The 23,693-nt window shown below is 30.6% G+C and overlaps 2 protein-coding genes across 2 annotated transcripts; one reads left to right on the forward strand and one right to left on the reverse strand.

Moving 5' to 3' along the window:
- Positions 1 to 2,666: 2,666 nt before the first annotated feature.
- Positions 2,667 to 4,048, forward strand: LOC135132982 (transcription factor Jra). The gene is made up of 2 exons (XM_064061203.1): positions 2,667 to 2,873; positions 3,056 to 4,048. Exon 2 carries the CDS (start codon positions 3,179 to 3,181, stop codon positions 3,875 to 3,877), a length of 699 nt encoding a protein of 232 aa, XP_063917273.1. The 5' UTR covers positions 2,667 to 2,873; positions 3,056 to 3,178; the 3' UTR covers positions 3,878 to 4,048.
- Positions 4,049 to 4,255: 207 nt separating this feature from the next.
- Positions 4,256 to 23,631, reverse strand: LOC135132979 (H(+)/Cl(-) exchange transporter 7). The gene is made up of 10 exons (XM_064061197.1): positions 23,485 to 23,631; positions 23,287 to 23,439; positions 23,043 to 23,241; positions 22,735 to 22,988; positions 22,511 to 22,688; positions 22,050 to 22,341; positions 21,858 to 21,996; positions 11,877 to 12,689; positions 11,736 to 11,819; positions 4,256 to 4,522 (listed from the first exon to the last, which is right to left on the reverse strand). The coding sequence occupies exons 1-10, from the start codon at positions 23,533 to 23,535 to the stop codon at positions 4,340 to 4,342; spliced, it is 2,346 nt and encodes a 781-aa protein (XP_063917267.1). The 5' UTR covers positions 23,536 to 23,631; the 3' UTR covers positions 4,256 to 4,339.
- Positions 23,632 to 23,693: the final 62 nt, after the last annotated feature.

The following is a 23,693-nucleotide window of genomic DNA, read 5'->3' on the forward strand; positions in this document are numbered from 1 at the left end:
AAGATTGCTACGACAGGTTAATTTTTAGTTGTTGAATTTATTTAAATTAGTGATAAGATTAGTGGTTCAGAATTGTATGTTAAATGTTGATTTAGTACTAGTTTAGTAGAATAACTGATTAAGTTGTTGAAGTTTTTTGGGTATATCCCGTAATAAATTATTATTATTATTATTATTGGACAAAAACTTAAATAATTCGACTAATCTTTCCAGTTCCTACAACGGTAGTTCAAATAATGCGCAATTCGTTAAACTTCCTGCCATTGAGTTGCCTAAATTCAACGGTAACTATGCAGAATAGGCGTCCTTTTTCGACATATTTCATAGTTTAATTTACGCCAACGACGGTTTAAGGCTCCACCACACCTCAAGAAAATTTCTATTTTAAAAGATATGCAACTTGTAAACAACCCATGCTACCTCGTTATGACAGCTGCCACTCATCTCTAATAAGGGTTAAAATCGTTCACTTCGTTTACAATAACTAGTTTTATTACTGCTATTGTCAGCGGGGGAAGTGTATCCCGGTTTGCAGGTAGAGCAGAGTAAGGAACTAAAATATTTATCTACTATGAAAGAAAACAAACAATATTTCTTATAGTGGACCAACAGCTATAAGGTTATATGGTCATCATAAAATCATCCCATTGTGTCGAAATTAAGTTGTTTACAATAGAAAAGGTTTTAGGGTCGTAAATAACGTGTCCACTGCAGCTCGACCGACTGTTGTGGTTTCGTTCAGGGACGGCTTTCACTAAATATGAAAATCCACCACTCCACTATTTCTTTACTACCTGCAGCCGCTGAGGGTTCCGAAATAAACACTCGCTTTAAAAGCCGACCCTGTTAAATGTGAGCAAGAAGTGTTTAGAAGACGATTTATTGCCAACCGGTAAGCTTAGTGCGAACCACACAAAGGGGGTATTTATTTGCGGTCAACTACTTTTATGATGGTCATATAACCTTATACCTTTTGGATAAGTATAGCTTACGTTCGAGAAGTAAAAACGCAAAAACACGTCTACTGGTATATAAAAATTGCCATTTTGTAATATTAGTTTCAAAAGTTTTGAGCGACATGTGACAGATGTATGACGTCATCGATAATTTTTTAAATAGCACCTCCTACTTTTTTTTAGCATAAAGTCCCTTGAAAGAGATTTTTTGATATGCGGTTTAACCTAATTTACTGTCATAAGAAATGAAAAAAGCCAAATGTGTGTTTTAAAATAAATTAATAAAATCATTGTCAGAGACTGTTGAGATCTTTACTCGCAATACACACAACAAAAAAATGCTTGTTCATATATATAATTCCGACCATAATTCTTACTCTTATTTTTAAATTCCTGTTTCTATGAAAATTCGTACGTGTTGGGCATATTCTGTAAGTAGGTAGAAAAGTAAAATTAAATTTCCAAGAATATTTTATTGTAGGTACGAAGGTACGTTATTGTGAGTATTTCTTAGTAATCTTGGAATTTTTCAACCCAAAATCTTAGAAATTTAGGTAGTTAAAGTTTGTCCAGAATTGTAAGAATTTTATGGACTCCCAACATTAATTTGTTTCACAGCTCAGGCGTCAATTCTATTGTACAGGTAAAGAGCCTGTCAGGGGAAAGCCGATCTTTTCTGTACCTGAATTCGCCCCGCTCTTCAGCTAAACAATAAAACTCACAACAGGGCTGTAAAACAAATTAACTTTGGGAGTCCATAAAATTCATATAATTCTGGACAATCTTTACATACCTAGTTACCTCTCGGAATGTAATTTGAATGAAGCAAATTGGTCGAAGGTTATTTCGACAGAACTTTTCTCGCCTCTGAAATACAATAAAACAAACCCAGCTGTTTCGAAAAATTATAAAATTTGATTATGCGAATTTTATTAATTTAACAGGTAATAAATTTCTAGGTCTTTTCTCTTTATAAAATCTGTGTTAAACAGTTAAAAATCTTAACTTAAAATTGTGAATTTACAAACAAAATAAAAATAATGGCTGTTGACGAATTTGCCAAATTTTCACAGTACATATTTCAGATTGGAAAATTACTAACCGTTTTTACACTAATTACACTCATTAAGGGGGACAGTGGCGTCGAATACAACTCATTTTTTTGTATTGGTGAGGCATTTACTTGTTTAAACTCCATGTTAATTTGGTTAGTACAGTAAAAAACTTTAAAAAGTTTAATTATTTTATTTGGACACACTGCTACACGTGTTTCGGTATACAGTACCGTCTTCAGGCAGAAGAGAAACTGGTTTTACAAAAGATAATTTCGTTTATATACCTGAAACTAACAGAAGAATTTACAACCTTAATAAGCTTAACAAAGGTGATTTGCTTATCTCCGTTTGCTCAGTCATCAGCCTAAGTGCTGATTCACTTAAATTTGACTTTTGTTATTTATTGATATCTTTACTAGTACGCGAACTAGTGTCTATGAAATAAATCTATTTTGTACGAATAGTATTTATTTAGTTTTAAATCCTCTATTTCAAAAAGGAGGCAAATCGATACGATTGTACGATTTTAATAATAGGGTATGCAACCAATTAAACTTGATGGTATTTCCGAACTATGACTCCATGGCGCAACATTTGCCCGAATAAACAGAACAGACAGTACTTTGAAGTGAGACACAGCTACTAAATGACGTCATGGAGCTTCTGAAAATCCGTGAAAGGTGTGAGTCATCGAAAGTTATTACGTCGTATTTGTTAGTATTCGACAATTTTCCGAGAACAAAACACACAGCGACATTAAAATCTTCATTCACGAAAGTTTTCGACCAGTGTAGTGTGCAAGATCAACACAGTGAGTCATAGAAAATACGAGCACGTTGTGGACTACTAATTGGAAATAAATGTAAGTATGATTAGATTATTGTTATTTTCAAAAGATGTTAAGGCTACGACACGCCTTAAGCGTGCTAATCACCACTATCGCGGCTATTTCAATACCTGCCCAATTTTTCGGATTAAGTTGGCGTTGTGCCTATATTCTTTTGTTTGCAGTGACATAATGGTAACCTAACTTTTTCGTTTCAGATTTTATGGAAATTTCCGATTCGATTTACTACTCGCTACTAGCTTTGGTCGTTCTTCCTGTTTACCTATTTTTTAATCTGTGGTCTTGGCTGGGCTGGGAGTTGTACAAGAACAATTGACACAATGAGCGGTCCTAATTTCAATGACAACCAAAAAGCCATCAACAACATGAAAAAGAACCTAACCTTGGACCTCAATCAGTCCAAATTGAACATGAACGCCACTGGATTGTCACTTTTAACGTCGCCAGACATCAGTTCAGTCCTTAAAGTTGACACTCCAGACCTCCTCAAAGTAGACACACCCACAATTGAAAACATCATCCTGTCCAACAACATTTCCAGCACGCCTTCACCGTCGTTGATGTTTTCGCGGGACGTGACCGCAGAACAGGAGAAATTCGCCGGGGGGTTTGTTGAAGCGCTAAACTACTTACACAACGGAAATTCACAACAAGGATCTGACAGTAATGCCAGTACGGTATACAACGAACAGCAAAGTTTTCTCCCAGTTATTAAAGAAGAGCCTCAGACGGTACCCAATGTCAATAACACACCTCCAATGTCACCTGTCGATATGGAATACCAAGAAAGAATGAAACTGGAAAGGAAGAGGCAAAGGAATCGGCTGGCCGCGTCCAAGTGTCGGTCACGAAAATTAGAAAGGATCTCAAAGCTTGAAGATAAAGTGAAACAATTAAAGAGTGAAAATGCGGAACTTGCATCAGTGGTAAATCAGTTGAAAGAGCACGTGGGGTTGCTGAAGGTGGAAGTGATGCAGCATGTGAACGCAGGCTGTCCGATTATCAACAGTCAATATTAATAACGAATACTGAAGTCAGTGCTTGTAAGATATTTATATTTTTTATAAAAAAAATTTGTAAACGTGATTTTTATATGTTGGTGCTGATCGAGCTCTAATCGTAGAGCGTCCAGGTTTATATGCCATAAATAATAAAGTTTATTATTAAAGTATGCATAGCAAGTAAAGTAATAGTATTGTATTATTTACATTTACGTATTTTATTGTTTTTATTTTATTGTAGTTTATCACCGTTTTAACAATAAACTGCAATCTCGGCGATTTGTTTACGTTTGGTTTGTGATGCCCTTGACTGAATGACGAAATTGTGGGAGGATGAGTTTTGTGTGTAAATTAACAAAGGTGGGGTCACAAGGACGGCTGAAATTAAATGCCGACTTATGAAAATATTTTAATAACATAGAATAAATAAAATCACTCCTGGTCAAGTTTGTTGATATCCACTTATAATACTGCAACGTGTCAGACTTCTTTGGATATTACTAATTCTTCTACGCCCATTCGTCCTTGATGCCTCCAGACCCTGTAACGAGCCAAATCTTTTCTGGTCACCATTCCAATGACCTCATTGGTGTCATTCACAATCGGGAGATGTCGCAAACCCAAGGCTCTGAAAAGCCTGAACATCCTGGGTAGTGAAGCTGACTGCAATTTGTAACAAAAAAAATGCAATTAAGGAAATGCTTAGTATTGGGTAATAAATAAAAGCGTCCGATTTGTCAACAATCGGTCCGGTAGTTTTGAAAGTTGTGTCTAATAAAAATCTACGCATACGCGGACAGACAGATGGAAACGAGAGACCTATAGTTTTGTATTTTAGGGGCATGAAACGCTGAAAAAACAAAAGTTGCCAGGCACCCAATGGACTTGATTGCAATTGACCCTTTTCCTGTAAGCAAAGTGAGTAGACATTATATAAATTCCAATGATACAGAGTGAGACAACATCGCGCAGGCGAAGTCAGATTTTTGGAGCGCCAAGTTAAAATTAACCAATGAGCGACAGATTACGCATGTGTAGCCGGTTGCATTCTGTCAAAGGGGTTTGTTGTCACAGGCGTTTGCACTGCTGCCGGAGTGCTGGATACTGTTTCCAACGTGGCTTTGAAGATGCGTGCGCACGGAAAGTCACTATGGAAGTTTTACGATCTTACAGGAAAAGGGTCAATACTTCCTTAGCTTATGCTTATGAAGTAAAAAAAAATTAATTAATTTCAGTAATATTGGAAATCACCCATATTTTCCATGCCACTTTTTAAGTTGGTATAGGGTTGGAATATACATGTTTTAGTTTTTGTCATTTTGTTGTCAGGATCTTGACATTTTTGATGATTTTGATATTTGCTTGTTTTCATCTATTCTTAGCCTCAAACTTTGACGTTGTTGACGTTTTTCACAATTAGATATTAATTAGGCTTTTTTGATATTTTGAATTTGGTCTTTTTGACACTGTTGACGCATTTTACATTCTCAACCTTTTCAAGATTTTGTTATTCAGTTTTCATGATCTTGACATTTTTGAAAATTTTGTTATTTATTTATTTTTGTATTTTGTGCGTTCTTAACAATCTTCATGTCTTTGGCATATTTTGGTATTTCTTATAGAGTTTTAGAAGTTGGTGACGTTTTTAACTATTAGATGTTTTCCTTTTTTAACATTAGAATTTGTTCTTTTCGACATTTTTGGCAAATTTTGTTTTTTTAACATTTCTATGTTTTGTCATATATTCTGTGGTCATGAACTTGACACTTTTGAAAATTTTAATATTTACTGGTTTTTGAATATTCACCTACTCTTGAGATTTTTGATGTTTCTATTATATTTTGACATTTGTTGTGAAGTTTACGTTGTTGACGTTTTTTTACCATCATACATTTGATTTTTGGACATTTTCAATTTGATTTTTTGGACATCCTTAAAGTTTTCAGAATTTTGTAGTTCTGTTTTCATGACCTGGACTTTTTTCAAAATTCTGATATGTACTTATTTTTGGCTTTTGATCGTTCTTGACAATTTAATGCCTCTGACATATTTTGATATTTCGTATAAAGTTTTAGAAGTTGTTGAAGTTTTTGACTCTTGGATATTTTCCCTTTTTAACATTTTGAATTTGTTCTTTTCGACACCGTTGACGTATTTTACATTCTTAACCTTTTCGAAATTTTGCGATTTCGTTTTCATGATTTTGACATTTTTGAAAATTTTGTTGTTTACTTATTTTTGTCTTTTGTGCGTTCTTGACAATCTTCATGACTTTGGCGTGTTTTGGTATTTCTTATGGAGTTTTAGAAGTTGTTGACGTTTTTAACTATTAGATGTTTTCCTTTTTTAACATTAGAATTTGTTCTTTTCGACATTTTTGGCAAATTTTGTTTTTTTAACATTTCTATGTTTTGTCATATATTCTGTGGTCATGAACATGACACTTTTGAAAATTTCGATATTTACTGGTTTTTGAATATTCGCCCATTCTTGAGATTTTTAATGTTTTTATTATATTTTGACAATTGTTGTAAAGTTTTTACGTTGTTGACGTTTTTCACCATTTTCACCATCAAACATTTGACTTTTTTGACATTTTCAATTTGGTTTTTTGGGCATTCGTGAGATATTTCCATCCTTAAAGTTTTCAGAATTTTGTTGTTCTGTTTTAATGACCTGGACTTTTTTCAAAGTTCGGATATGTACTTATTTTTGGCTTTTGATCGTTCTTGACAATCTTAATGCCTCTGACATATTTTGATATTTATTATGAAGTTTTAGAAGTTGTTGAAGTTTTTGACTCTTGGATATTTTCTTTTTTTAACATTTTGAATTTGTTCTTTTCGACACCGTAGACGTATTTTATATTCTTAGCCTTTTCGAAATTTTGCGATTTCGTTTTCATGATCTTGACATTTTGAAAATTTTATTATTTACTTATTTTTGTCTTTTGTGCGTTCTTATCAATCTTCATGTCTTTAGCGTGTTTTGGTATTTGTTATAGAATTTTAGAAGCTGTTGATGTTTTTAACTATTACATTTTTTCCCTTTTTAATATTAGAATTTGTTGTTTTCGACATTTTTGGCAAATTTTGTTTTTTTTTTACATTTCTATGATTTGTCATATATTCTGAGGTCATGAATTGACACTTTTGACAATTTTAACATTTACTGGTTTTTCAATATTCGCCGATTGTTGAGATTTTTGATGTTTGTATTATATTTTGACATTTGTTGTGAAGTTTTACGTTGTTGACGTTTTTTTACCATCAGACATTTGATTTTTAGACATTTTCAATTTGGTTTTTTGGACATTCGTGAGATATTTCCATCCTTAAAGTTTTCAGAATTTTGTAGTTCTGTTTTCATGACCTGGACCTTTTTCAAAATTCTGATAAACGTCCTTATTTTTGGTTTTTGATCGTTCTTTACAATTTTAATGCCTCGGACATATTTTGATATTTCTTATAAAGTTTTAGAAGTTATTGAAGTTTTTGACTCGAGATATTTTCCCTTTTTAACATTTTGAATTTGTTCTTTTCGACACCGTTGACGTATTTTACATTCTTAACCTTTTCGAAATTTAGCGATTTCGTTTTCATGATCTTGACATTTTTGAAAATTTTGTTATGTACTTATTTTTGTCTTTTGTGCGTTCTTGACAATCTTCATGTCTTTGGCATACTTTGGTATTTCTTAGAGTTTTAAAAGTTCTTGACGTTTTTAACTATTAAGATGTTTTCCTTTTTTAACATTAGAATTTGTTCAAACATTTTTGACAAACTTTGTTTTTTTAACATTTCTATGTTTTGTCACATATTCTGTGGTCATGAATTGACACTTTTAAAAATTTTAATATTTACTTGTTTTCAATATTCACCTATTCTTGAGATTTCTGATGTGTTTATTATATTTTGACATTTGTTGTGAAGTTTCACGTTGTTGACGTTTTTTTACCATCAGACATTTGATTTTTAGACATTTTCAATTTGGTTTTTGTGGACATTCGTGAGATATTTCCATCCTTAAAGTTTGACTTTTTTCAAAATTCACATATGTACTTATTTTTGTCTTTTGATAGTTCTTCACAATGTTAATGTCTCTGACATATTTTGATATTTCTTATAAAATTTTAGAAGTTATTGAAGTTTTTGACTCGAGATATTTTCCCTTTTTAACATTTTGAATTTGTTCTTTTTGACACTGTTGAGAAAATTTGCTTTCTTAACATTGCCATGCTTTTGTCATATATTTTGTTGTCATCAACTTGACGCTTTTGGAGATGTTGATATTAACTTGTTTTTGGGTTTTCGGCCATTCTTGACTTTTTGATGTTTTTCACCACAAGACATTTGATTTCAAGATTTTGTTATTCCATTCTCATGATCTTGACATTTTTGAAAATTTTGATATTTACTTATTTTCCCGTTCTTAACAATCTTGATGGTTACGGCATGTTTTGATATTTCTCATGAAGTTTTAGAAGTTGTTGATGTTTTCGATTATCAAACATTTTCCATTTTTAACATTTTGAATTTGTTTTTTCGGCATTTTTGACAAATTTTGCTTTCTGAACATTAATATGTTTTTGTGGTATGTCAAAATTGCAAATGCAGAAAGTTTCAAAAATGTCAAAACATACTCAAATCGTCAAGAATATCAATAACGACCAAAATTGAAAAATAAGGAAACATCAAGATCGTTAAAAAATGTCATGTTGATGACAGGAGAATATACCACAAAAACATACAAATGTTAAAAAAGAAAAATATGCCAAGAATGTAAAAAAAAACAAATTAAAAATTTCACCCAAAATTAAAAAATATGTCAGGAAATTATATCAAAAATGTATAAACAACAAAACAAAAATGTCAAAAAAGTAAAATATCTAATTGTCAAATACGTCAACAACGTCGAAAACCAAGACAAAAAATATGAATATTGCAGATGCAGAAAGTTTTCAAAAAAGTAAAATTTCCAACTGTCAAAATTGTGATGAAAGTCAAAAACTATTTCAAGAATGTTGACATTGCTGATTGAATATTTCAAAAATGTGAAAATATGCCACAGTCGTCAATAATGTCACGGATGTCAAAAAACAAACTAAAAATGTCAAAGAAGTCAAATGTCTAATTGTCAAAAATGTCAAGAATAGGCAAAAGCTAGAAATAAGTAAACACCAAAATTAAAAAATATGTCAGGAAATTATATCAAAAATGTCTGAATAACAAAATAAAAATGTCAAAACAGTAGAATATCTAATTGTCAAAACGTCAACAACGTCTAAGATCAAGACAAAAAATATGAAAATTGCAGATGCAGAAAGTTTTCAAAAAAGTAAAATTTCCAACTGTCAAAATTGTGAAGAAAGTCAAAAAATATTTTAAGAATGTTAACCTTGCTGATATCGAAAATTTCAAAAATGTGAAATTATGCTAAAGTCGTCAATAATGTCACGGATGTCAAAAAACAAACTAAAAATGTCAAAGAAGTCAAATGTCTAATTGTCAAAAATGTCAAGAATAGGCAAAAGCTATAAATAAGTAAATATAAAAATTTTCAAAAAATGTCAGGAAATTATATCAAAAATGTCTAAACAACAAAACAAAAATGTCAAAAAAGTAAAATATCTAATTGTCAAATACGTCAACAACGTCTAAGACCAAGACAAAAAATATGAATATTGCAGATGCAGAATTTTTCAAAAAAATAAAATTTCAAACTGTCAAAATTGTGAAGAAAGTCAAAAACTATTTCAAGAATGTTAACATTGCTGATATGGAAAATTTCAAAAATGTGAAAATATGCGAAAGTCGTCAATAATGTCAAGGATGTCAAAAAACAAACTAAAAATGTCAAAGAAGTCAAATGTCTAATTGTCAAAAATGTCAGGAATAGGCAAACGCTAGAAATAAGTAAACATCAAAATAAAAATGTCAAAAAAGTAAAATATCTAATTGTCAAAAACGTCAACAACGTCTGAAACCAAGACAAAGAATTTGAATATTCAAAAAAGTAAAATTTCCAACTGTCAAAATTGTGAAGAAAATCAAAAACTATTTCAAGAATGTTAACCTTGCTGATATCGAAAATTTAAAAAATGTGAAATTATGCCAAAGTCAATAATGTCAACGATGTCAAAAAACACACTAAAAATATCAAAGAAGTCAAATGTCTAATTGTCAAAAATGCCAAGAATATGTAAAAGCTAGAAATAAGTAAACATCAAAATTTTCAAAAAATGCCAGGAAATTATATCAAAAATGTCTAAAAAACAAAATAAAAATGTCAAAAAAGTAAGATTGTTAAATTGTTAAAAAAACGTCTAAGACAAAGAATATGAATATTGCAGCTGCAGAAAATTTGCAAAAAAGTAAAATTTCCAACTGTCAAAATTGTGAAGAAAGTCAAAAATTATTTCAAGAATGTTAACCTTGCTGATATCGAAAATTTCAAAAATGTGAAATTATGCTAAAGTCGTCAATAATGTCAAGGATGTCAAAAAACAAACTAAAAATGTCAAAGAAGTCAAATGTCTAATTGTCAAAAATGTCAAAAATAGGCAACATCAGAAATAAGTAATTATCCAAATTTTCAAAAAATGTCAGAAAACTATATCAAAAATGTCTAAACAACAAAACAAAAATGTCAAAAAAGTAAAATGTTTAATTGTCAAAAACTTCAAGAATGGGCAAACGCTAAAAATAATCACAATTTTCAAAAAATGTCAGGTTCATGACAGAATATACCACAAAAACATAAAAAGTTGAGAAAGAAAAATATCGGTCTTATTTTAGCAGGTACTAGCGCCGCCCACCCGCCCTCTATTTTCTTAGCGGATATGTCATTTGCCAAAAATCAGTCTTTAGCAAGTACTAGATCCGCCCACCCGCCCTCTCTTTCTTAGAGGGTATGTCATTTGCCAAAATCTTTTTTATCCTACCAAATACTGATGACTAACTTTTACAAAAAATGATCAAAATTTGGAAACATTACGACCTTATTTATATGCACTAGGTAGAAATTTTGAACATCTTCTCTACTGTTTAGTTGGTTACGATTTAATGGATTTTTCTTTTGTTGGTTTTGTTTTTGTTTATAATTTATAAATGTACTGTTAAATGTTTCTTTTTGGTTTATTTATTAACAGCTTGTTTTATTAATAATAATGCACACGATTAATGACTACTGGTTGTTACGGTTATTGTCCTAAAAAAATAAAAGCTGGATTTCAAACATCATCCTTACTAAGAAATCAAAAAGTAAGCCAGAGGTATTCACGCATTAGGTAAGTGCAGTGTTGCCAATTTTACTTTTATAAAATTACGTTTTTTTCGTAAGAAGCAAAAAAATAAACAAAATGATAAAAAATTTGTTTCTCTTTAATACCAGTTTTTATTGTTTTTTTATATTTTATCCTATGTACAGTTTCGGCCAGAAAATCTTGGGCAGTATATTTCTGTTATTAAAAAAAAAACGATGTAGTCTATACTTTATTGTCATAATGATTGACACTTTTAAAAAATAAATTTTGACATACGTCAAAATGACAAACATGGCAAATTTGAGGTTATAAGTACGTAAAGCCTGTTTTAGAACTTATGTCATTGGAATGACAGAACTGCCCACGATTTTGTGGCTGAAACTGTAATAATTAACTCGGGTTTCCATTGAAAAAAAATAAATATCCATAACGTCAACAGTAACGTCATGAACCCAAAATTCTAAAGTTATAGACTACACCAGTATTATACTATCGGGTGATTTTTTAAATTTCTGCTCTAGTTACGTTGGCAGTGAAATTGAAACTAGAAATTTAAAAAAATCACCCTGTACTATGATAACACTTAAAAAAAGTAATTTTTTAACAACTTACGTGAAGCACCGAGTAGGGTGACGGATTCATAAAGGGCCTAAGATCAATCGAATATGTTTTTTCTATCTCTGAGACATACACTTGCTGAAAAATACATAAAAAATTAGTTACCCGCAAATAATAAAATAATAACAAACCTACCTCAATCGTCGGATACCTAGGATATTCGTCTCTAAAAATCTCCACATTAATATCGTCCCACATATCCGAATTCTCATTAAAAATCTTCTTCTTCAAAATAACAATCAACTGCGATCTCAAAACCAACCCCCTTATCCTCCCGTACGTCGTAACTTCCGACTGGTCAGTCAACGGTGGATCAACCACAGGGAACCCATTATACGTGGTGAGCTTCAACAACTCCACAATATGCCCAACATTCTCCACACACTTCAGCGTAACAACAGGATGCGACATAACCTCACTGGCATAAATATTATGTACCAACGGCGGCGGTTCCCAGGGGAGCAGCGGCACCCCACTCAACTGAATATGCGTGTCGTAAATACCCTCATTAAAGAAATCTCCCGTCCACTTGGCGGCTATCAGCGTGATGATCAGAGGCAGCGCGAACGAGATGTTGCCTGTGGTTTCCATAATGATGACCGTCAAGCTGATGGTCATCCTCACGACTCCGCCAAGTTGAGCGGCGGCGCCAATCAGCGCGTACTTCCCGGGGTGGATGAGGACCTGGTCGGGCACTATTTTGTATAAGCCTACTGAGATGAGGCGACCCCAGGCGGCTCCTGTGAGTAGTGAGGGGATGAAGAGGCCGTTCGAGGTGGCTAAACCGAAGGTCCAGCACGCCAGAAGGAAGTAAATCACAACGAAGGCGAAGAGAGATGTGGCGTTGTGTGTGTTCGGCGGGTCGTGGAAGAGAGAGCGGACTGAGGCTTCGGGGGTTTGGAACCAGATGCTGGCAAGGACGTTGTATTGTCCGTCTTGGCAATATAGCTAAAAAGAGATTTTTTTAATTTTTGTAAAATGATTTTGTGAAAATTATTTTTGAATTTAAGTCAGCTTAACGTCATGTGAACACTGAGTACATAACAAGGAACATTTTTTCAAGTGCATTAAACAGATTTTTTTTTATAATGGCAACGTGGTCCATTCGAGTATCTGAGATATCTGAAAAATCTGTCAAATGATTATATCATTGACATTGTATCTGTACTAGCTTTTCCGCAAATGATTAAACTTCTTGATTTAATTCATCAAGGATGTTTTTTTAAGTGTTGCAATTTTTATCACTGATCTTGTTTAACGCTTTTGACACTTTAAGAAAAATTAACAAGACCTTGCTTTAATTTTTACAAAGTGAGACAAATTTACAAAGTTTCATTTTTTTTGCGACAATTCACGACAATGATTTGCCCTTTTTTCCCCTTAATGTACATACTCTTCACAACAAACAACTGAAAACATGTTTAAAATGGTAAATTTTATCTCCCACACTTCTCTACAAATTTACCATTTTACACAAGTTTTCAGTTTCTTGTCGTGAATAGAAAACTACGTACACATAAGAAAACACAGGCAAAATACAAACCCCGCCCACCCACCCTCATCTCAAGTGTGATGAATTTTCTTATTCGTCGTGAGCCGAGGGGCGGAGCTTAATTTTGGATTTCTCTTTTGCTTAAAACTTTTCTTTGAACAATACGTTTACTTCAGAACATTTTTCGAATGGTAATTTCTCGTAGGAAAATAAGGATTTTGCAATTAAGCTCCGCCTTCCTGCTCACAACGTATAAAGAAAAATCGTCACAATTGAGACAGGGTGGGTGGGCGGGGCTTATGATTTGCCATTTTTTCCCCTTAATGTACATACTCTTCATAACAAAAGACTGAAAACATGTTTAAAATGGTAAATTTTATCTCCCATACTTCTCTACAAATTTACCATTTTACACAAGTTTTCAGTTTCTTGTGGTAAATAGAAAACTACGCACACATAAGAAAACACAGGCAAAATGCAAACCCCGCCCACCCGTCCTCATCCCAATTGTGATGAATTTTCTTATTCGTCGTGAGCCGACGGGCGGAGCTTAATTTTGGATTTGTTTTTTGCTTAAAACTTTTCTTTGAACAATACGTTTACTTCAGAACATTTTTCAAATGGTCATTTCTCGTGGAAAAATAAGGAATTTGCAATTAAGCTCCGCCTTCCTGCTCACAACGTATAAAGAAAAATCGTCACAATTGAGACAGGGTGGGTGGGCGGGGCTTATGATTTGCCTTTTTTCCCCTTAATGTACATACTCTTCATAACAAAAGACTGAAAACATGTTTAAAATGGTAAATTTTATCTCCCATACTTCTCTACAAATTTACCATTTTACACAAGTTTTCAGTTTCTTGTGGTAAATAGAAAACTACGCACACATAAGAAAACACAGGCAAAATGCAAACCCCGCCCACCCGCCCTCATCTCAATTGTGATAAATTTTCTTATTCGTCGTGAGTCGAAGGGCGGAGCTTAATTTTGGATTTCTCTTTTGCTTAAAACTTTTCTTTGAACAATACGTTTACTTCAGAACATTTTTCAAATGGTAATTTCTCGTAGAAAAATAAGGATTTTGCAATTAAGCTCCGCCTTCTTGTTCACAACGTATAAAGAAAAATCGTCACAATTGAGACAGGGTGGGTGGGCGGGGCTTATGATTTGCCTTTTTTTGTCCTTAAAATACATACTCTTCACAACAAAAGACTGAAAACATGTTTAAAATGGTAAATTTTATGTCCCACACTTCTCTACAAATTTACCATTTTAAACAAGTTTTCACTTTCTTGTTATGAATAGAAAACTACGTACTAATATATAAATATATAAAAAAAAAGACAAAAACAAACCCCGCCCACCCGTCCTCATCTCAATTGTGATATTATGATATTTTGAGGATTATAGTGTTCTGAGGATTTGAGGATTCTGGTGTTCTGAGGATTTAATAATTATGGATTTCGGAGGATTTAATAATTCTGTTGTTTTGAGAATTTTTGTTTTCTTTTTTTAAATATATGGAGTTTTCTTTCAACAACAAGATAGTTTAACATATTGTCAGTTTCTTGTTAGGAAAAGAAGACATCGCATATTAAGAAAACATGGACCAAATAGGAGCCCCGCCCACCCACCCCTTCTCAATTGCGATGAAAGCTTTCATTGAAAAATTGCAACTTGAAAAATTGACGAAACGAAAAATTAAAAAAAAGTGAAATTGAAAAAACAAAAAATTATGAAATCGGAACATTGAAAAACTGAAAAATTGTAAAAATAAAGATTATAAAAAACTGAAACGAAAAATTGCAAAATCTAGAAATTTTATTTATCAAATTCTCGACTTTCAGGTTTTTGCTTTTTTAATTTTTCGACTTTTTAAATTTTCTATTTTTCGTCTTCAGTTTTTCGACTTTTCGATGTTTCAGTTTTGGGATTTTTAATTTTTTCGATTCTTGAATATTTCTCCGATTTTTCAATATTTTCATTTTTGAGTTTTGAAAATTTTCGATGTGTCGATTCTTCAATTCTTCGACTTTTCGATTTGTCTGTATCTTACATTTTAAATTTTTTAAATTTTTGATTTTTAAATTTTAGGTTTTTCAATTTTTCGATTTTTTGATTTCTTCAATTTTTCTACATTTTAATTTTTCAGTTTTTAAAATTTTAGATATTTAAATTTTTCGAATTTTTAAATTTTAGATTTTTCTGTTTTTTGATGTTTCGATTTCTCGAGTTTTCAACTTTTCGGTCTTAAATTTTTCGATTCACAATTATTCGATTCTCAAAAATTTTGATTTTCAGATTTTTCGGTTTTTCGAATTTTTAAATTTTCGAATTAGGACTATTTCGGTTTTCCAATTTTAAACTATTTTGATTTCTCAGTTTTTCTATTTTTTGATTACTCGAATTTTCGATTTCTCAATAAATATTGAGAACATCAAAATTGATGTTTCGATTTTTCGATTCCTCAATCTTTCCATTTTTCAGTTAACTATTTTTAAATTTTTTTAATTTCCGATTTTTCGACTTTTCTATTTCTCAATTTTAGAATTTTTCGATTTCTCAATTGTTCCATGTTTCGGTTTTGGAATTTTTTAATTTTTCGATTCTACAATTTTTTAAATTCTGGATGTTGTTAAATTATCGCTTTTTCGATTTCTCATTTTCCCGATTAATCAATTTTTTTTGTTTTTCGGCTTTTTCATTTCCATTTTTTTGTTTCTAATTTTCAATTTTTTAGATTTTTGACAGAGTTTTTCGATTTTTTAAATTTTCGATTTTTCGCCTCTCGGTTTTAGATTTTAAATTTTTGATTTCTTGGATTTTTGGTTTGCGATTTTTCAATTATTTGATTTCTGGATTTATCGAGATCGATGTTTCGGTTCTTCGTTGTTCAATTCCTCGATTTTTCAATTTTTAAATTTTTTTTAAATATAAATTTTTAAATTTTTTAACTTTTCGAATTTTCGATTTTTGACTATTTCAATTTCTCAGTTTTCCAATTTTTCGACTTTACTCGACTTTTCGATTTTTTGATGTTTCAATTTTCCACTTCTCGATCTTTCGATTTTTCAGATTTTCAATTCTTCAATATTTCGATTTTTGAAATTTTTCGATTTTTCGCGTTTTCGTTTTTTAAGTTTCAGTTTTGAGATATTTCAGTTTTTCGATTTTTAAATTTTTTGATGTTTCGATTTTTAAAATTTTAGATTTTTCGAATTATTAAATTTTAGTTTTTTCAGTTTTTTGAGTTTCCAATTTTTTGTTTTCTTTATTTATCAATATTTCCATGTTTCGATTTTTCGATTGTTCAATTCTCGATTTTCCAAATTTTTATATTTTTCGATTTTTTTTTATTTGAATTTTTCAATTTTTAACCTTTTGGTTTTTCGATTTTTCTATTTCTCGACTCTACTTGACTTTTCGATTTTTCGATTTCCAGATCTTTTGATGTTTCGTTCCTCGATATGTATTTCAATTTTTCAATTTTTTGAGTTTGGATTTTTCAATTTTCTAGTTTTTCGATATCTCAATTTTTCGTCGATTCAGTATTGGAATTTTTCGATTTCTCGATTTTTCAGTTTTTCGATTCTTAAAATTTTGGAATTTTCGATTTCTCGATTTTTCTATTTTTCAATTTTTCGGTTCTTGTAATTTTCAAATTGATTTTTAAATTTTGCATTTTTCGATTATAGGATGTTTTCATTCGATTTCTAGACGGCTTGGTTTTTCGATTAAAAAAATTTTTCAACATTTAAATTTTGGGAATTTTTCAATTTCTGGATTTTTCAATTTTTCGATATTTAAAGTTTTCGATTTTTTGGTGTTTCGGTTGCTCGATCTTTCGACTTTTTGACCTGCCGGTTTTATATTTTTCGGTTTTTACAATTTTCCGATTTTCAAAATTTTTGATTTACCCATTTTCAATTTTTCGATTTCTGGTTTTCTCGAGATTTCAACGCTTCGATTTTTCGACTGATCAATTCCTAGATTATTTGATTTTTCGATTTTTACATGGTTCGTTTTTGGATTTATATTTTTTTATTTTAAATTTTTCAAAATTTTCGTCTCGATTTTTCGATTTCTCAATCTTTTAATGTTTCGTTTCTCGATGTTTCAGTTTTTCAATTTTTCAATGACTGGATTTTATGTCTTCCGAGTCATTTTTGCACTTCAGAAATTATAGAAATTCGAAAATTGGCTGATTCTAAAAGTAAAATTTTGAAAGTCCAGAAGCTTTTAGTAACAATATCTTGAAATCTAAAAATTCTGGATACGTGTTTAAAAATACTCGTGGTAAAAATAAAATTTTCGATATTTTTGAAAATTTCTAAATTTTAAATCTTCTACTACTAAAAATTGCAAAAAAGATCCAAAGGTTTTCCACAGGACTTCAAAATTTATAGAAATTCGAAAATAATTTGACCATAGAAGTAATATAATTTTAAAAGGCCAGAAGATTTTTGTAGTATTATCTTTAAATCCAAAAAATCTGGATACGTATTTAAAAATTTAAAAATTAAATTTTCGATATTTTCGAAAATTTCCAAATTCTAAATCTTCTACAACAAAAAATCGTAAAAAGAGATCCAAAGTTATACACAGGACTTCAAAAATTATAGAAATTCGAAAATTGTTAGATCCTAAAAGTAAAATTTTGAAGGTCCAGAAGATTTTAGTAATATTATTTTGAAATCCAAAAATTCTGGATACGTATTTAAAAATACTCGTAGTAAAAATAAAATTTTCGATATTTTCGAAAATTTCCAAATTCTAAATCATCTACTACTAAAAATTGCAAAAAGAGATCCAAAGTTTTACACAGGACCCCAAAAATTATAGAAATTCGAAAATTGTGTTTATTTTAAGAGTAAAATTTTAACTGGGGAAGTTCTGTCTAGTAACATAATAACAATTTTTTTTGTTTAATTTGGTCATTTCAAAATCTTATTTTTTAATCAATTGAGATATTAGAAAATTGGTAAAATCCAACACCTCGACTTAATTTTTTTTAAATCATTCTAAAAGTAAAATTTTAAAATTTTCGATATTTCCCAAACTTTCATAAATTCTAAATCTTCTACTACTAAAAACTGCAAAAAGAGATATCTAGATCCAAAAGTTCTACACAAGACTCCAAAAATTATAGAAATTCGAAAATAATTTGACTCTAAAAGTAATATAATTTTAAAAGTCCAGAAAATTTTAGTAATATTATATTGGAATCAAAAATTCTGTATACATATGTATTTCAAAATATTAAAAATAACATTTTCGAAATTTTGTGAGTTTCCAAGTTCCAAATGTGCCGTAAATACACTAAAAACAATATTTTGCTTATAATGCAACAGGATATCTTTAGTAACTGTAGTGATTTGAGAAAATTTCGTAATTTCTAATTCTTCTATTACTAAAAAATGCAAAAAGAGATCCAAAGATTTTACACAGGACTCCAAAAATTATAAAAATTCGAAAACAAGTTGATTCTAAAAGTAAAATTTTGAAAGTCCAGGAGCTTTTAGTAATATTATCTTGAAATCTAAAAATTCTGGCTACGTATTTAAAAATACTCGTAGTAAAAATAAAATTTTCGATATTTTTGAAAATTTCTAAATTCTAAATCTTCTACTACTAAAAATTGCAAAAAGAGATCCAAAGGTTTTACACAGGACTCCAAAATTTATAGAAATTCGAAAATAATTTGACCATAGAAGTAATATAATTTTAAAAGGCCAGAAGATTTTTGTAGTATTATCTTTAAATCCAAAAAATCTGAATACGTATTTAAAAATATGTATTAAAAATAAAATTTTCGATATTTCCGAAACTTTCGTAAATTATAAATTTTCTATTACTAAAAAATGCAAAAAGAGATCCAAAGGTTTTACACAGGACTTCAAAAATTATAGAAATTCGAAAACTGTTAGATCCTAAAAGTAAAATTTTAAAATTTGAAATCCAAAGATTTTGGATACGTATTTAAAAATACTCGTAGAAAAACAAAATTTTCGATATTTTCGAAAATTTCCAAATTCTAAATCTTCTACAACAAAAAATTGCAACACGAGATCCAAAGTTTTACACAGGACTTCTAAAATTATAGAAATTCGAAAATTGTTAGATTCTAAAAGTAATATAAAAGTCCAGAAGATTTTTGTTGTATTATCTTTAAATCCAAAAAATCTGGATACGAATTTAAAAATATTAAAAATAAAAATTTCGATATTTCCGAAACTTTCGTAAATTATAAATCTTCTACAACTAAAAATTGCAAAAAGAGATCCACAGGTTTTACACAGGACTTTAAAAATGATAGAAATTCGAAAATTGTTTGATTCTAAAAGTAATATAATTTTAAAAGTTCAGAAGATTTTTGTAGGATTATCTTTAAATCCAAAAAATCTGGATACGTATTTAAAAATAGTAAAAATAAAATTTTCGATGTTTCCGAAACTTTCGTAAATCTTCTACTACTAAAAAGTGTAAAAAAAAACATCCAAAGGTTTTACACAGGAATCCAAAATTATAGAAATTCCAAAATAATTTTACTCTAAAAGTAGTATAATTTTAAAAGTCCAGAAGATTTTTGTACTATTATCTGTAAATCCAAAAAATCTGGATACGTATTTAAAAATATTAAAAATAAAAATTTCGTAAATTATAAATCTTCTACAACAAAAAATTGCAACACGAAATCCAAAGTTTTACACAGGACTTCTAAAATTATAGAAATTCGAAAATTGTTAGATTCTAAAAGTAACATAATTTTAAAAGTCCAGAAGATTTTTGTAGTATTATCTTAAAATCCAAAAAATCTGGATACGTATTTAAAAATATTAAAAATAAAAATTTCGTAAATTATAAATCTTCTACAATTAAAAATTGCAAAAAGAGATCCAAAGTTTTACACAGGACTTCAAAACTGATAGAAATTCGAAAAGTAATATAATTTTAAAAGTCCAGAAGATTTTTGTAGGATTATCTTTAAATCCAAAAAATCTGGATACGTATTTAAAAATACTCGCAGTAAAAATAAAATTTTCGATATTTTTGAAAATTTCTAAATTCTAAATTATCTACTACTAAAAATTGCAAAAAGAGATCCAAAGTTTTACACAGGACTTCAAAAATTATATAAATTAGAAAACTGTTTTATTTTAAAAGTAAAATTTTATAGGTCCAGAAAATTTTAGTAATATTATCTTGAAATCCAAAAATTCTGGATACGTATTTAAAAAAAGCAGAAAAAATGTTTTCGATATTTTTGAAATTTTGTAAATTCTAAATCTTCTGCTACTAAAAATTGCAAACAGAGATCCAAAGGTTTTACACAAGACTTCAAAAATTATAGAAATTCGAAAATTGTTTGATTCTAAAAGTAATATCATTTTAAAAGTCCAGAAGATTTTTGTAGGATTATCTTTAAATCCAAAAAATCTGGATACGTATTTAAAAATAGTAAAAATAAAATTTTCGATATTTACGAATCTTTCGTAAATCTTCTACTACTATAAACTGTAAAAAGAGGTCCAAAGGTTTTACACAGGACTCCAAAAATTATAGAAATTCGAAAATAATTTGAATCTCAAAGTAATATAATTTTAAAAGTCCAGAAAATTGTAGTCATTATCTTGGAATTAAAAATTCTGGATACATATTTCAAAATATTAAAAATAAAATTTTCGATTTTTCAAAATTTTGTGAATTTCCAAGTTCCAAATGTGCCTTAAATACACTAACAACAAAATTTTGTTTATAATGCAACAGGATATCTTAGTAACTGCAGTGATTTGAGAAAATTTCGTAAATTCTAATTGTTCACTACTAAAAATTGCAAAAAGAGATCCAAAGGTTTTACACAGGACTCCAAAAATTATAGAAATTCGAAAACAATTTGACACTAAAAATAGTATAATTTTAAAAGTCCAAAAAATTTTAGTCATATTGTATCAAAAATTCTGGACACATTTGAAAATATTAAAAATAAAAACGATCGAAATTCGAAAATAATTTTACTCTAAAAGTAATGTAATTTTAAAAGTCCAGAAATTTTAGTCATATTATCTCGGAATCAAAAATTCTGGATATAAATTTGAAAATACTAAAAATAAAATTTTGAATTTTTCGAAATTTTGTGAATTCTCAAGTTCCAAATGTGCCTTAAACACACTAAAAACAAAGTTTTGCTTATAATACAACAGGATATGTTTAGTAACTGTAGTGATTTGGGAAAAAATCGTAAATTCTAAATTTTCTACTACTAAAAATTGCAAAAATAGATCCAAAAATTTGCTAGGACTCCAAAAATTATAAAAATTCAAAAATAGTTTGATTCTAAAAGTACTGTAAATTTAAAAATCCAGAAGATTTTGTCATATTACTTTCAAGTTGTCACTTTGATAGATGGTACTGAGCTACAGAAGAAATAAACTAGAATTTAATTTTTTTTAATTACAAAACAGATTTTGAAATGACGCCATCAAATTTCTGGTGGGGATGTTGTGTAAATAAATGTCGACGTTCTGTAACCATTAAATCAGTTCAAAACAAAAAAATAAACTTCAAGCGACATTTATTTAACAAATTTTAGAAGTGACCGTGATGGTCAATAAAAGTTATTTTACCTGAGTTGGATATTTTGTTGGGTCTTGTCCCAGCGGCTTACAATCGTTCAAACAAAACATCATCAAAAACCCCGCAGTCGCACTGACAGCTGCCACCATACACGCTTCAACGACTTTCAACCACTTTTGCTTAATATATCTGTAATAAAACAACTAAAATAGGTACAACTAACGCGCCTCAAAAACTGTTACCTCATTCTAAATACTGACAATCTGTAATTGATATGGTTCCACAAGGCTCCTAATAACCCTCCAAACGCCCCCATAAGCAAAAAAATCGGTAACTCATACACCTGATAACTAAAGTTTTCAAATTTGCCTAAATTCAAAAGCCCCGGATAACTCAAATCGCCAGGTACTCCATGGTACGCCGACAGAACGACGTTAAGCGTAAACGTACTAATGACTGAGGCGAAAAATGTCCGCCACGTCAAACTTTGGTTCCAAAAACTTGTACCTTCCTCCAAACTAAAGAGAACCCCGCCTGCGAAAAAAACAATGCGTGGATTAATTTAATCAGTACTAACTAAACAATGATAATTTAGGTGGGAATGTTATTCACCTCGGATTCCGTCTCGTCATTTTATATTTATTTTTAACGATAAATCCCTGTTATCAACACAGATAAATTAACTAAATTTAGATTTATTTACCGACGGGAGCCCCAAAGGCGGCAGCAACTCCAGCGGCGGCCCCTCCAGACACGAAGTCCCGTTTTTCATGGTCCTCCCGAAAATATTTCAATATTTTAAAATCGCGGCGGAATGTCGTACTCTTGCCTTGGGAGATTCCCGCTGCGACGACAGCCCCAGAATGTATCATAGGCCCTTCCTAAGCAAAACATTAAAGACGTTTTTGTAGTAAACAAAATAGTCACCTTTCCGCCAGCGAGTCCCCCAACCACCGAACACACGACTCCCACGCTCTTAACGAAAAGCGTCTTTATGCGAACTACTTGTGGTATTTTTACCCCATTTAAATAACACTTGACTTGGGGTATTCCACTACCGGCGGCGATGGGTTCTACATAAGCGACTAGAGCGGATCCTATTAATACCGGAACCACGTTGAATAAAACCCACAGGAAATACGGGATGTGGAGTCTGCCTTCTATTACATACTCATCTACATCTGCAACACATTAAAATTCAACCACAATGGTTATAAGTGTGTTAAAAATCTTACAATCACTTAATGAAGCATATTTGAGTTGGGACAATTCTTCAATGGATATGTCTATGGCACACGCAATCAACGCCGTGATCACCCCAATCAGTAAAAAAATGAACCACCGTGCTAAATTTTTCTTAATTATAAATCGATACCCCTTCTTTCTCTCTTCGTCCAACAATAAATAATTCTCGCAAGTGTCATAATCGAGGCTCTAAAAACCACAGTTCAAACCTGCTCAATACCCAATCCCACGCACCTCATATTTGGCTGATAACACATTTAACGACCCTGTTTCTATTTTTTCAGAACTGATTTGCACCCGCCTTCGAATCGATGACAGCAATTCGGGCTCCTCGGGGGCCGTGATTATCAGCTCTTCCTGACTCAACGAGCTCACAGAAGGCAAGTTCTGAAACACCCTTTAACCAAAAAAAATTTAATCGTGCGAACTCACCCTAAACCGTGTGGCCCTAATTTGGTTAATATTCGACGTGTCTTCCTCCATTGCAGACAATTAAATTATATAATTACGCGCATTATTGTAATTATGTCAAGATGCACAAAGGTTTATGTTCTAGTTTGATTACAAATGTAAATGAGTCATCTTTTACGATAAACATTTTTCCTTGTATTCTAGTGCAAAATGTACGTCACAAGACATGT

The sequence above is a fragment of the Zophobas morio genome, unplaced genomic scaffold, assembly GCF_036711695.1.
Source record: "Zophobas morio isolate AGI-343-1 ecotype UQ-CSIRO unplaced genomic scaffold, CSIRO_AGI_Zmor_V1 ptg000021l, whole genome shotgun sequence".
NCBI classification, from domain to species: Eukaryota; Metazoa; Arthropoda; class Insecta; order Coleoptera; family Tenebrionidae; genus Zophobas; species Zophobas morio.